Source organism: Crocodylus siamensis, chromosome 3 (assembly GCF_052110815.1).
Source record: "Crocodylus siamensis isolate JL-2025a chromosome 3, ASM5211081v1, whole genome shotgun sequence".
Lineage (NCBI taxonomy): Eukaryota > Metazoa > Chordata > Crocodylia > Crocodylidae > Crocodylus > Crocodylus siamensis.
The window spans coordinates 237,745,272-237,758,465 of NC_143397.1; the positions used below are offsets into that span (position 1 = coordinate 237,745,272).

General features: G+C 41.6%; 1 protein-coding gene across 1 annotated transcript in view; it reads right to left on the reverse strand.

The window, feature by feature from the left end:
• Positions 1-617: 617 nt before the first annotated feature.
• The window catches only part of ENPP2 (ectonucleotide pyrophosphatase/phosphodiesterase 2), a 74,246-nt gene continuing 61,669 nt past the window's right edge, over positions 618-13,194 (reverse strand). Inside the window, exons 22-26 of the mRNA XM_090040553.1 lie at positions 11,966-12,043; positions 10,040-10,172; positions 7,204-7,356; positions 3,804-3,807; positions 618-1,232 (exon numbers count right to left, since the gene is read on the reverse strand). Of these exons, the coding sequence (XP_089896679.1) occupies positions 1,062-1,232; positions 3,804-3,807; positions 7,204-7,356; positions 10,040-10,172; positions 11,966-12,043 (539 nt within the window). The 3' untranslated portion in view covers positions 618-1,061. The remainder of the gene's footprint in view (positions 1,233-3,803; positions 3,808-7,203; positions 7,357-10,039; positions 10,173-11,965; positions 12,044-13,194) is intronic.

The window sequence follows — 13,194 nt, forward strand, 5'->3', positions numbered from 1 at the left end:
ACAGTCTACCTTCAAAAACATGTTTAACTTGCTCTATGGGAAAATCAATTTGGCTCATCTGCATAAAGAAATGGGGCACCAGAGCTTCTCTATACCCCTCATACTAACTGATGATTCCCTTCAAAATTGTCTTCCTTCAGTGACATGCTTGTCCCACCTCCCATCAGTGCAGGAAGCGGGGAGCAAATGAGAGAACAAGATCCTACTGGAATCAGTACCTACACAATCACCTTTAACATTTACTGGTCTTTAGGGAAGTGAAATGATGTTATGTAGATTAACTACCAGGACCTTCCCCAGCTTCCCTTTCCTTGCATTTTGATGTGCGGTGAATGGCCAGAGAGTGCCCGTATATGGTTGAGCTGCTTTGTTTGTGGAAGTCACTAATGCTACCTTCCCACCCCCCTCTAACATGATTTCTAGCCAGTGTTTACTGCCACGTGCATCCATATCATGTCCTGCATACTTAACATATCAGGAAGAATGTCTGGATCTACAATTCACAGTAACTTCCTATAGCAGGACTACATAAGAAATTGGCTTTAGGTCATCAGTAGGACATGATTATATCCCTGAAGTTTTAATACTGTCTGCAAAAGGGAAGCAAAAGGCAGACATTAAGAAAAAAAACTGAATGTGTGGTTTATTATATTTAAAATTCTATTTGTCTATAGGGTTTAAATATGTCTGTCACATAGTTAACAGTAAATGAGTGTAATTTTACATGTTCAGTATTTTGATACACAACACAGGACTACAAATGTGGCAACAGAGCACTGAAAAACTAATGTTTCCTCAGTGCAAATATGAATCCTGCAGCACCACTTAAAAGCTCTAACAACTTAAGCTGCAGTATTACAAACACTGCTAAGAAACCAAAAAACATACCTACATTAAACATTAGAGAAACAAAACAACTGACACAAGAGCTTAATATTTAAGATTTGATATAGGAGTAAAATACTAATATTTTTAAGGTCTTGGTTTCAAATTAATAAATATAAAAACAATATAAAAATATACACCAGTTGATAAAGGGATGTACTGAGTATGGTTAGAGGTTAAATTTCACTTTCAAACGTATGCAGGTATGTCTTTAGGGAGAGAATTTCTGTGTAGCTTCGACTGGTCTTTCGGAAGAAGTCCAAGCTTGTGAGCTGTTCAATGTCACGCACTCGTGCAGTGTGCATCCTAAGGAGATCTTCAACCCACTTGGATTCATCCTCTGAACTCTGAAATGGAAACAATGGAAAGATCATCACCTTACAAATCTCAAAAGGGCTTTCACTCAACAAGGACACTTCTCCAGAGAGATAGATCACACTTTTGAAAGAGGCATCTGGATACCACATGAAGAATTGCTGCAGTGCGAAAAGAAAATCCTCACAAATCACACACCATTAGTTATGGCATACCATCCTTCCCTGGAACTGATAAAGAAAATCCTCAAACTATTGCAACTCATACTAGAAGATGACCCATTTCTGAAAGAGATCTTTCCAGAACCACTCATCCCAGCCTTTAAACAGGCACTGAGACTCATCAACCTCATCACCAGAAGCAAATTTCCTATGGCTCACAGCATAGTGAATGGATCCAGGTCATGCTGGGACAAAAAATGTGAAAACCTGCCAACATTTCCACCACTCCCACAATAACTACCCCCCACAACAGAACTAATCACAATTCCTGGATCTTACACCTGCACCTCCAGAAATATAATATATCTCATCCAGTGGTTAAGGAAGTTGACTGAATGCCTTTATGGAAAATACATAAGATAAAGCAAACAACTGTACCAGAAGGAACACACACTGAATATCTATCAAAGACAAAAATACCCAATTACCCCCAAATGTGTGGTGCACATTTCTCACAACACAACCACTCTCTCTCCAATCTCTCAGTTCTAATCCTCGAAGGGAATTTACAAATACCTTTTGTAGATTAGCCTCTTATGGGGGGACCTCCCTGAGCCTTCCCCGAGCCCTCCCCCACCGTATTTCAAACCCTGGGTATTCTTGAAAAAATATTCAATATCTCATGAGGGGGCACAGAGAAGAGCCACCCATAAATATCAGGGGCCTGGAGGATAGGTCCAATGAGGAGAAACTCTGGGAAGTGGGTCTGTTCAGTCTGAGTAAGAGCAGATGGAGAGGTGACTTGATAGCTGCCTACAAGTATGTCAGGGGTGAGCACCAAGATTTAGGGCAGCAAGTTTTCAGGAAGGCATGCCTTGGGAGGATGAGGACCAATGGGCACAAGCTAATCAAGGAAAAATTAAGGCTGGACATAAGGAAAAACTTCTTTTCCATATGGGTAACACTCCCAGCAGAGGTGGTGCAGTTGCCATCCCTGGTGGTGTTCAAGAGAAGGCTCGACAAGTACCTTGTTGAGCTTGTTTGAGCCCAATAACCTACTGCCCATTGCAGGGAACTGGACTTGATGATCTTCCAGGTCCCTTCCAGTCCTTTGATTCAATTTTGATTTTGGCCATTTTGTATAAAAAATTCAAGAAAGCAACTCACTTTAGTTTGTTAATAAACTCTTGTCCTGACTGAGCTTTGAGCTCAAATTCTAAATATTAGCTAACCAGACTTCTGACACCATCAGCACCTCCTTACCTGAATCAGTAATGCCACAATACTATTTTAATCTCCTGTAAACCTCACTTTAAGGTAAGTGATAGCCCCTCAGAGCCATCTTCAAACCACAAAATCTTTCCTATTAAAAAATGCTTTATACACTTGCCAGCTAAACTGAACATGGCACCTTGAGGTAAAATATCAAGATCTGACTGTAGGAAAACTCAAAAGTATTGATGCACCATGCTTATAATAAATCTAGGCTTGATTTCAGTTTACCAGTATTTGCCTGAACTTATACAGTAGGGTGAGTGGCCTTCCACATAACCAAGACAAACAATTCAGTTGTTCCAATGGACGGTGTCAAGTTCAAGAAAATGACAGGGCTAGAGCTCTCTCAGAATGGTGTACAACTGTGGAATCAGCTTCCATAAGAGATCAGGACTGTAAACCTCAGTGCCTTCAGAATGAAAGACATTATCCCTGAAGCCTAGGCTTGCCCTCAATAAGCTAAGCACAACCTCACAATAGCCTTGCTCTCTGATCTTTCCCCAATCTTGTACAAAGTTTGGGTCAGGAGGGATGCTTAAAGTCTTCTTGAAGTCAGCTTAAGACCCTGGTTCTGTACTGGGAACCAGAGAAGTGCTGCAGTCCATCACACAGATCACAGTGCAGGAACGAGGCCTTTGTTTTCCATCGATTAGTTGTAAACCATCATTACTGAAATACCCAGAGTAATAATAAGATGCATTTTCTAACAAAACAAACACATTCACAGGATATTTGCCCATGAATGCAAAATCATAAAAAATGAAGGACTGGCACTCCACTGAATTGTTTCATCCCCCCAAAATGCAGCACATAACCACGGTTCCAAGATTCACTTTTCTGTTACTAACGACAATTCAGGCATAAATTTGCATCTCGTGAAGAACAGACCAGCTCTTCGGCTAAAGGATTCAGACACACTGCATAATAGAAATAAAAAGGACAAAGTGCCTAGTTTCTAGATGTGTTCCTGAGTCTCACATCTTCCTTATGAACTTGATAACACTCCTGAACAAAATTAAACCCATGCCAGGAAACAGAGCTTGACCCTTCCAAAAACAGGTGAGGCTTGTGGGTCATGCTGTAACAGCCCGGAAGCGAGGGGAGTGACCGTTTACACAACGTGGGCACAAAGCACCGATGAGATCACAGAGTGCAGTTCTAAAGTACATTTCTGTGACCCAGCGCTTGCCTATTTTGATATGCCATGTTTTCCAACTCCAAAATCATGTCACTATCAAAACAGAAGGCTGTGGGACAAAGTAAGATTAGAGACAAACTGAAAGGGCAGCCCCTTTAACCCAATGTTGCAGAGCTCCAGGAGCTCTGCTTGGCAAATACAAGAGTACAAAATTCCTGGCTTCAGGTTCAGTTCTCAAGACTGGAGAACAACTTGTTATGGTGTGAATAGGCCCAACAACCTGACTACAGCAAAGTTAATCCACACTGTGTTTTTCTAATGTCTAGGCTCAATCGAAATCCAATTTAGAGCCCAAACAAAAATCGCCTTTGAATATGCGATATAAATTCTAGCCCCCTGGAGGAACTTTCAAATATGTTGTTATCTTTAAAATGCGGGTAAGTCACAGGGCTGGTAACTCAGGTCTAGTTCAAGCTTTGCACAAAGTCAAATTTGAGTTCTTGGAAAAAAAAAATCAATGTGCTGTTCTGTTCCAGTCTAGACTTCTGCCACCATGTGCTGCTGGCTGCCTGGCTTCAGACTAGTACAGATACCTACCTGAAACAACTGGGCATGAAGCTGAAGGTACAGCAGTAAGGATTTTTGCTAGGCAACAGGGAGTGTGGGACCTTGCTGTTCATAGCGACCATACTGAGTTAATGCTATATATCCAATGTCAGCGCAAAGCTAGATGACCTATGCAGTTTATGTATATGCAGTTTAACCACCTTCATTTCAGCTGCTTGCTTCCAATTTGTGCTGTATAGAAATTAAACTCAGTATAGTGTTTGCTCAACCTTTGTTATCCCTCTTGGCTGCAGGAGAAGATGCTCTGAGCCCTTCCCCATGACCACAGGAGTCCAGTGTGCTCGTGGTGGATCAAAGCAGGGGTTGTACACTAGTAAACACCCTGGCAATTTCAATCAAACAGCTGCTTGCATGCAATAAAGAGCAACTGCAGCAGCTATCTAACTGCTGTTTAATGGTTGCTCTGTAATGAGATGTGAACAGCTGAATGTGCTTAACAAGATATTAATAATGCATTTGTCATTTAAAACAAGAAGGATGACACATACCTAGCCTTATATGCAGGATATAAAGAGGAACATTAATTAGCTATAGGCCTTCTAAAGGGTGGGAAGCAAAGAAAGTGATTTAGACCCAGTAGTCTGACTACAACAGCAACAGCCTTAAGAGTACATTTTAAAGGAAGGAATAATTAAAGGCAAAAGATGTTATGGTATGGTTGGGAGATAGGCTAGGGATAAAATAAAGGGGAGCCCATGAATCATCTTGAAAGAGAAAATTCCAGGTTCATGGATGTGCACTCAACCGCATCTTAACAACCTTTATTAATACTTTTACTAATGACCCTGTGAGACAAGGCTGATGAAACTTGCTGATGACATGCAATTAGGATATACTAGCAATACAAAAAAGGAGGAACTGAATGACCCTGAGGGATGAAATAATGGAAGAAGATGAATTTCAACAGTAGGAAGAGCAAAGTAGTACAGAGACTAAGCATTTGTTCTGGTAGCTAAAGCCCATTAGTTGCAAATCCCAAAGGAGGGAAAGGGCTGGGGCACATTACTCCATCACAGTATGATATGAGCCATTAATATCTTGTAGCTGTAAAAAAAGACAAATGCAATCCTATGATGTATCAGACAAGGTTTTTCCAGTAGAAACTGATACATCAGTGCCAGTGTAGAAGACACAAGAGATCTCATCAGGAATACTTTGTACAATTTTTGTCATCCTGATCAGACACATTCCCTGCCCCAGAAGTTTACAGTCCAAATAAGATGAAACTGAATCAGTTCAGCAGTGAGGGCATGGAGATTACTAATGAAGAGGGCTTCTCAAAGAGGTCAATTTTAAAAGTTAGGCCCTGAATGAGAAAGATATTTGATGGATGAGAACATGGATAGTGTCCCAGGTGTATTGTAGATAGATTTGGAAAGATTATTTCTATCTGCAGCTCAAATGGGAGCCCTAGTTTTTTTGTGCCAATATAAAACCTATAATATTGATGTGTTTATTCAGGAAGCAGATTCCTGACAACCTACAGTGAGTAGTCTGTGTGCAGGAGTCCAAACAGCTGTGGAAGGAAAGGATAACTTCAGGCAGAAGGACAAGTCTAAAAATAGTTGCCTATATGATACTTGCAAACTCTGCTGAATTCAGTGCCCATGGTTATGGGTGCATAGGAGACTGCATTAACTCTCTGTGTTGGTTTCATGTATAACATATACATGTTAAACATGGAAGTTTTAAGTGGACTGGATCCATTCAGGACAGGATCCAGGGGCAGGGTGCGGTGGTGCAGTCCCACTCCTTTCCACTGCCACAGGCCCCAGTCTGGATATAGGTGCATGAAGCTCTCCACCAGTATTGCACTCCCCTCCCCCTTTTCAGTGTCCTGGACCTGCTCCTGGATCCACCACACTTTACTGAGCTTCTGACATAGCAAAGTGTCTTGCTTTGATCTAAGAGCAGAAGCAGCTTTTCACTGGAAGTGAATGCAATAATGGAAAGAGCATTTGTTTGTCTCTGCTAACCTAAATAAACAGAATCAGCTCCAACCTCTTATCTAGATGCGTCTTGGAAACAACAGCAAGCATTTGGCATGCTGTCATCAACAGGCTTCAGTGATTCATTTTTAATACTAGCCGGATGCTTTACATTTTGTTTTGTTTGTTTTGTTTTGTTTTGCTTTGCATGTTTCTGCATTTTAATTGTAACAATATTATCCACTGTTCCTGGAATGTCATGGCAGATAGATACTAGGAAAAAGTGAAGAGCCAGTTGTAGCTTCACAAGGAAACTGGACACCATGAAAACATCTAGGCTGCACATCCAGGAAGCACTCATGTGCCCAGGGCAGCAGAGGGATGGGAAGTGCCCACATAGCTGGTGCAGCAGAAGGTAGAGTGCCACATGCTCAGTGCAGCAGGGAGCACCTGGTTGCCCCATGAACTGCCTTAGCATGGCCTGGTTGCCCCATGAACTGCATTAGTGCGGTCTAGTTGCCCCATGGACTGCATTAGTGTGGCCCCATAGCAAGCAGCCCTTGCTGTTGCAGCCCACAGGGGGTGCAGCCTGCTGACCACTAGCAAGCTCAACAGCCTTGTGCCAAACCAAATCCCATGGCAGCAAAAACGTCTAAACTTTAGAGCAGGATGTTAGAAATGGAATCAGGACTGCTCAGTTATACTCCTGGCTGTGCCATCGGTCTACTGACCTTGTGGCAGGACATTTTAGGTTTGCTGCTCAAAAGGAATTAATATTTTAAACAATTATTACTGCATGGGATTTTACTAGGCCCACAGCTACTAGCTGCATAAGCAGTTGTAAAAAAGCAGAGCTTAGTTGAACTTACATTACAAGCTCTCATCATTATTGGGACGGTGAGGAAATATGTAAGAAAGAACAGAGAGTGGTCCATCGCACTTATCAGCAGGTTGAGTGAAATCTAAGCAACTAGTTATGATACTGTAGTAGTGAGTTGGAACCGGTATTGAAGTGCCTTCCACAAACCTAGGGGAAAACAAAAACAAAATATTTAGAGTCTACTAGACAGCCAAAATAGTCCATGCAAAACACAGTTTCTATTTAATGTTGCCAAAAAGCTCATCTCCACCTCTACAGAGAGGTCTAACTCATTATTAGGATGTGAGTAAACTGTAAGGATAGTACACTATAATCCTCCAATTTCTATATTACTATCAGCAAGTGCAAGAAGCAGGTGTTGCTTAATTATATCTCTTATTGGACCTATGATATTTTTCCACTATAGCAGGTCCAATAAACACATTACTTAATGAATGCTGTTTCTCACATATTCCCTAGACAATCACAGCTACCAAGATACAAGGTCGTGGCATTCTAGAATTAATCCTAAAATGAATTGATAATTATTATCTACCAATTCTTTTTACAACATTTCTATTACTGTGCTTACCAAAGACTAGGAGATGTGCAAAGAGACTCATTCTTCAAGTATAAGGACTCATATTATTTAGTCTTTCTCTTTCTGGGAGAACTGGCTTGACCTGAATATTCACCTGCCCTCTGAGAAAGCTTCAGGCAGAATAAAGCTAGCACAGCAGATCTATGATCTTTCCATTCTGACAGGTGAGAGTAGCTGAAGTGCCTCTTCGCACTCTGGTCATTCCTTGTTACCAGAATAACTTCATTACAGCTGTGAACCCCTGGGCAGAGATTATTCACTGATGTTTAATGCCAGAAAGAATCTATAGAGTCCACTACTGGGGTTGTTGATAACTCTTCCTTCCCTAAGAGGTTTTTCCTTTGCCCTTCTTACTCTCGAGGCTATTGTTTCTGGCTGTTTGCAGCTTTCTTCCCAGCCTGAGAAGCTTCTTTTCTTAAAATGGAAACTGAGACTGTAAAAAGATTGTATAAATCCAGGAGCTAGGACTTTGGACACTGGCCTACAGTAACTATTCCTTCATCTGACTCAGCTCCTTTATAACACAGGGCATGCTATTTCATCCATTAATTTCTGTATAAAACTGATTGCATGTGATTGGACTATAGCTTCTCTCTAAGAAAGACAACCCAAACTTTAGGCTCTGCAAATTTAACCAGGGGTCTGGAATAGTCCCTGCACCCCAAAATCTACCCCAGTGATCTACAACCATCTTTTTTTCTTCCTTCTCCCATGCTATGGTGAGTAAAGATCAGATCACAGCTAGTTGTCAGCAGGTTTTATCGCACACTCACAAAATGAACTAGCACTGTAACAATTACTGGATAGTGAGAAAGCCTCATAAATATAGAAGATAGATAGATTTTAAGGGTGTGTCCACAGTGCAAACTTAACAGCTCACAGAGCAGTGTCCTTATACACACTTTGCTGTTCCATATAAGCTATCTCCAGAAATGCACGCAGTTAAGCTGCAGCTTCCCAAGCTGAGCAGGGAGGGAAAGCATGGCATGTCCAAGGACACTGATGCCTGGGGCATGGCAAATCAGTGGTGTGCAGGAGTGGATCCAGAGTAGGTGCAGTGACATGGACACACCACAATTGCAGTCACTACTGTGGGAGGAAAGCAGTCAGAGCTTTTTTTTTTTCAGTCTCCAAAGCAAATAGGAATTACCCCCTTCCCTCCCCTCCATGCTCAGTGGCACTTCCTCTCCCCTCCCACCACCACTGTTGTCCCTGGCTTCTACCTTGCTGCAGCCAGACTCTGCTAGGAGTCCAGCTTAGCAGTTGTGGCAGCAAATGCGTTTCTCCTCACTGACTGGTCCTCCAGGTATTCCTTGCCAGCCTGGGAGCAAGCCCAGAGAGAGAACTCACCTGTCCCCACTACTGTCCCAGCTGAGCCCAGGTCCCCATGCAGCCCAACTGGAGCAGGACAGGAGTAGCTCTGGAATCCCCCGCTCCTTGCCCCCAGGTCAGCCTGGAAGCACAGGAACAGTGGCAGGCGCAGATAGGGAAGATGAGAACAGGAGGGGAAGCAAGGAGACCTGCCACTGAGCATGGCAGGGAGCGGAAGGCAGACCAAGATGGGGGAGAAATGATTGGGGGACTTTAAGTCCTTACTTGCTGTTCTCATGGGGTGGCCTGCCCACCTCAGTGGTGTGGGAAAAGCTGAGAGTGGGGGTACAACTACCCCCACATGCAGCACTGGTGGCTGTTTCCATACTCCCCCTTTAACAAAATCCTGGATCTGCCCCTGGTGGCGCAGACATATTCTATTCTAAAAAGTTTTCTTTAGTTCAGGAGTGTCAAAGTTATTGATAGGAAAGCCCTGTTCAACATTAATTAAGAAAAGACCTAGTATTTTGTCTTTGGGATCACACTGCCAGCTATTAAAAGAGGTATTTACTCCACAGGGTGAAAACATGATAACAGTAGTTAGACTGTAGGTTTTCTGAAGCAGAAGTCAAACTTGCTACCCTAGGAGGAAGGGGATTCTCTGGGGGTGTGCAGTTCCTTGTTTCCACCTACCACTATCCCACCCAAAAGGGCATTTTTGCTGAAGAGCAACCTTTTGTCAAGATATGTCAGAATCAGAAAACACAGACTTTCAAGCACATCCATTTTCAGCTTTATTGCTTTAAGGAACCTTAGTTCTTGCCTTTCTCCTAAGTAATTTGTATCTCTTCCCTAAATACCAGCTATTGTAAAATAGAAAACAATATTTTAGTCATTACATTAAGAACACTCAATACATTTAAAATACAGAACTCTTACTGCTTTATTTTTTCTGGGATGTCATGTAAACCATCATAATCATAATCAAAGATTGGCCCACTTATCACATTGACTCCATTTCGTTCAGTTGCATATCTCTTCACCAAAACTCTTTGAAAATAATTCCAGACCTCTGCACAAAGACACAAGATTATCTTCAATGAGCAAATGAGAAAAAAAAGTTTAAATAATGGTTTTTATATATGCTTTTTAGGCAAATATAACATCCATAGGGCTGCCATCCATATTACAATCAGAAACATAATTATAGATTTATTGCCTACTAAATTGCTCTCTCTCAATTTTTTTTCCCGAACAGTGATAAAAGAAGTGCACAGTACCATTCTAAGGCGGGTATTGCAGTAGACAGTATACAGAGAGCCTGCTGTTCTGCCACTAGCTATAAAACCAAGAGTTCACATGCACTTTTGATGTCTTTGGCTCTTTTAAGCATTCCCTTTGTACTTTTAATAGAAGGGCACAGTGATCAATACTTTTTTTCCTCCCCCTCTGAAAAGGTCAGGAAGTCTCAAGAGTACTATGATTAAAGGGAAAACCTACCATTTCAAAAGAAAGGCAAGTCCAGCAAAGCCCAAAAGGCATATTCCTTTCAGTTAAAGTTTAAGATAAATATTTATCTAATTTTAGATGAATTCTGAAATGACTGAGTTGCGTTAAAACACATGATAAAGCAGTTTCTTTTTGCAGGATGTGGATTAAGCTACTCTAGAACAGAATTATCAATACTCTTCCTTTCTCAGTTTTTAAACACCTTGATTTATAACACAGAACACACTCAATTATATTAAAAAAGGGAAAGAAAGGAATGAACAGGTAACATATAACCATAGCCTCTCAGTCATGTGACTGTTTGGCCTTTGTCCTGCCCATTCATATATCCTCCCATTTCCCTCAATGTAGGCTTCGAAGCCTTCTAGACAGGGACTTGTTGTAATCTCTCTGTTGGGTATCCCAGTTTTAGTACTACAGGAATCATCATTAATATTATTGATTCTTGTGGAGTGAACATGGACCCCTGATCCTCTAGACCCAGCAGAGGGCTGTATGAGGGGGATAGTTATAAAAATGGGACAGCCCTGGAGGAGGAGCAGATTACAGTACACATAGGATGGCTGCAAGTGTCTCTGTTTCACTCGTACCACAACCTTGACCCACCCACTTACTGCTAGGGGATCCTTCAACTTCCAATAAAGAGAGATGCTACCACAATATGATTGCTTTTTCCTGCATTGATGTTCCTGGAAATTCCATTTTGATAAATCATGATTTTAGGATGTGTTATCAGTAACGATTTTGCACTATGGGGTGTCAAATAATTTTCCTTTTGCTACCTTTGCTAAAAATCCTATAGACTTTACCACTTGTTTCTATGCACAGGCTTGCTAATGCCCCTTGTTTGGTTTGAAAAATCCTCCAAGACTTTTGAAGTTTATCCAAACCACTCTGGTCTAGAATTTAAGTTGGAAATCTTATAAGAGCCAGCTGTTGAGACTTTTCCAAGGCATCCCAATTCTAGCCAAGCCAGAAATGCCACCAGAATAGTCTGATGGTTTTTGTATCTCCTGCCAAAGCTAGAAAGCAAAGGGGTGCACAAACAAAGGAAAGTCATGGAACATTTTTCAAGCCTCGTGGATTTTAATTTAATTTAGGTCACATCTTATTTTTACTCAAATTGTTTCTTTTCCTTTTGGTTACATTAATCGGCGATAAACCCATTTAGTCCACCTTTAAATCTACACAGATCCACAGGCATTATCTGTTGGCTGAGGTGGACTGAAAATGATTCACTAAAAATGGCTAACTTTGTTCACTTCACAGTGTATGAGCCATATTTGTAGAAGATATCCATACCAATTGGTGAAGGATGTGTGTAACCAACTGTACCACTACAGGTGTAGTACTTACTTTTGAAGGCAGGATACATTGGGATGATGTTTGTTATTAGAAAGGCATCATATTTAGCTTCTGCAGAGGAACTTAATTCTGAAAATTATAAAACAAAGAATATAAACAAGGTAAGCCTCTGAGGTTTAAGGAAACATATGCTGAATTTAATAAGAGTGTGGCAGACAGCAATCAAAAGGAAGATTGCATTTTAAATGGAAACCCACATATTGGCATCATATAATAAACACAGTTTCATATATCTTTACCATGGCAGCTGGACTGGAATAATAGGGCTTTTGTCTTTAAGTCTTTCAATATCTAATGAAGCATTCAGGGTTTTAGCTATTTGTGCACATTCTAACAGGCGTGATAGCTGTGCTGCAACTTCACATATTTAAAAACAGTAGGTCTGCAAATCCAAGGAAGATCAGCATCTCAATTTTTAAATGATCTCCCAACTTCCAACAAGTTCTAACACACACACTTTTTCTTTGGTAAGAGAACAAAAGAAAGGAAAGCAAAGTACCTCACGAGAGTGAAACTGTCTCTTTATAACTGTTTGGACCACTGCAATAATCTAATTTTATAAATAACCTGGCCACAGAAATCTAGCATATAATCTCTGCATCTAGCCTGATTACTTCTGCTTCAACTACACTTCTTAGAAGGAAACCCATACTTACATTAATGATTCCAAGTGATGTTTCAATGGCTAGTTAAAAGTTTGAGTCTTATTTTCTAGTTGAATTGGTCTGCCTTCTGTTTCCAGCCACTGGAATCCTTCCAAGTTTTTCTGAACCAGATGAAAGAGCCCTCTACTAGCAGTATCTTCTAGGCCTGTGTGAAGCGGCAAGTATTCGCTTCGGATACGGCCAATTCAGGGGACAGTGATTTAATTCGGTGATTTGAATCACTGTGCCAAATCGATTCAGCGGTTTGAATCACTGTGCTGAATCAATTTGGCGATTTGAATCACTGTGCCGAAATGATTCAGTCAAATCTCCGAATCAACAAGCCTCCATCCCTCGCCCACTCTCCCAGCCCTGTCAATGGCTGCCCCGCCTAGCCCCAGCATCCCGACTCTTTTTAAAAAAAAGCCCTGCACTCACTGGCTGCTGGCAGTCAGGGAGCCAATCCCCGCTGTCTCATTCTGCCCCATGCTGCATGCGGGGCTCTGCCATGAGCCCCCATCCTCCACCTGCTCTCCCAGCCTCCCCCATGACTGCCCTGCCTGGCCCCAGCATCCC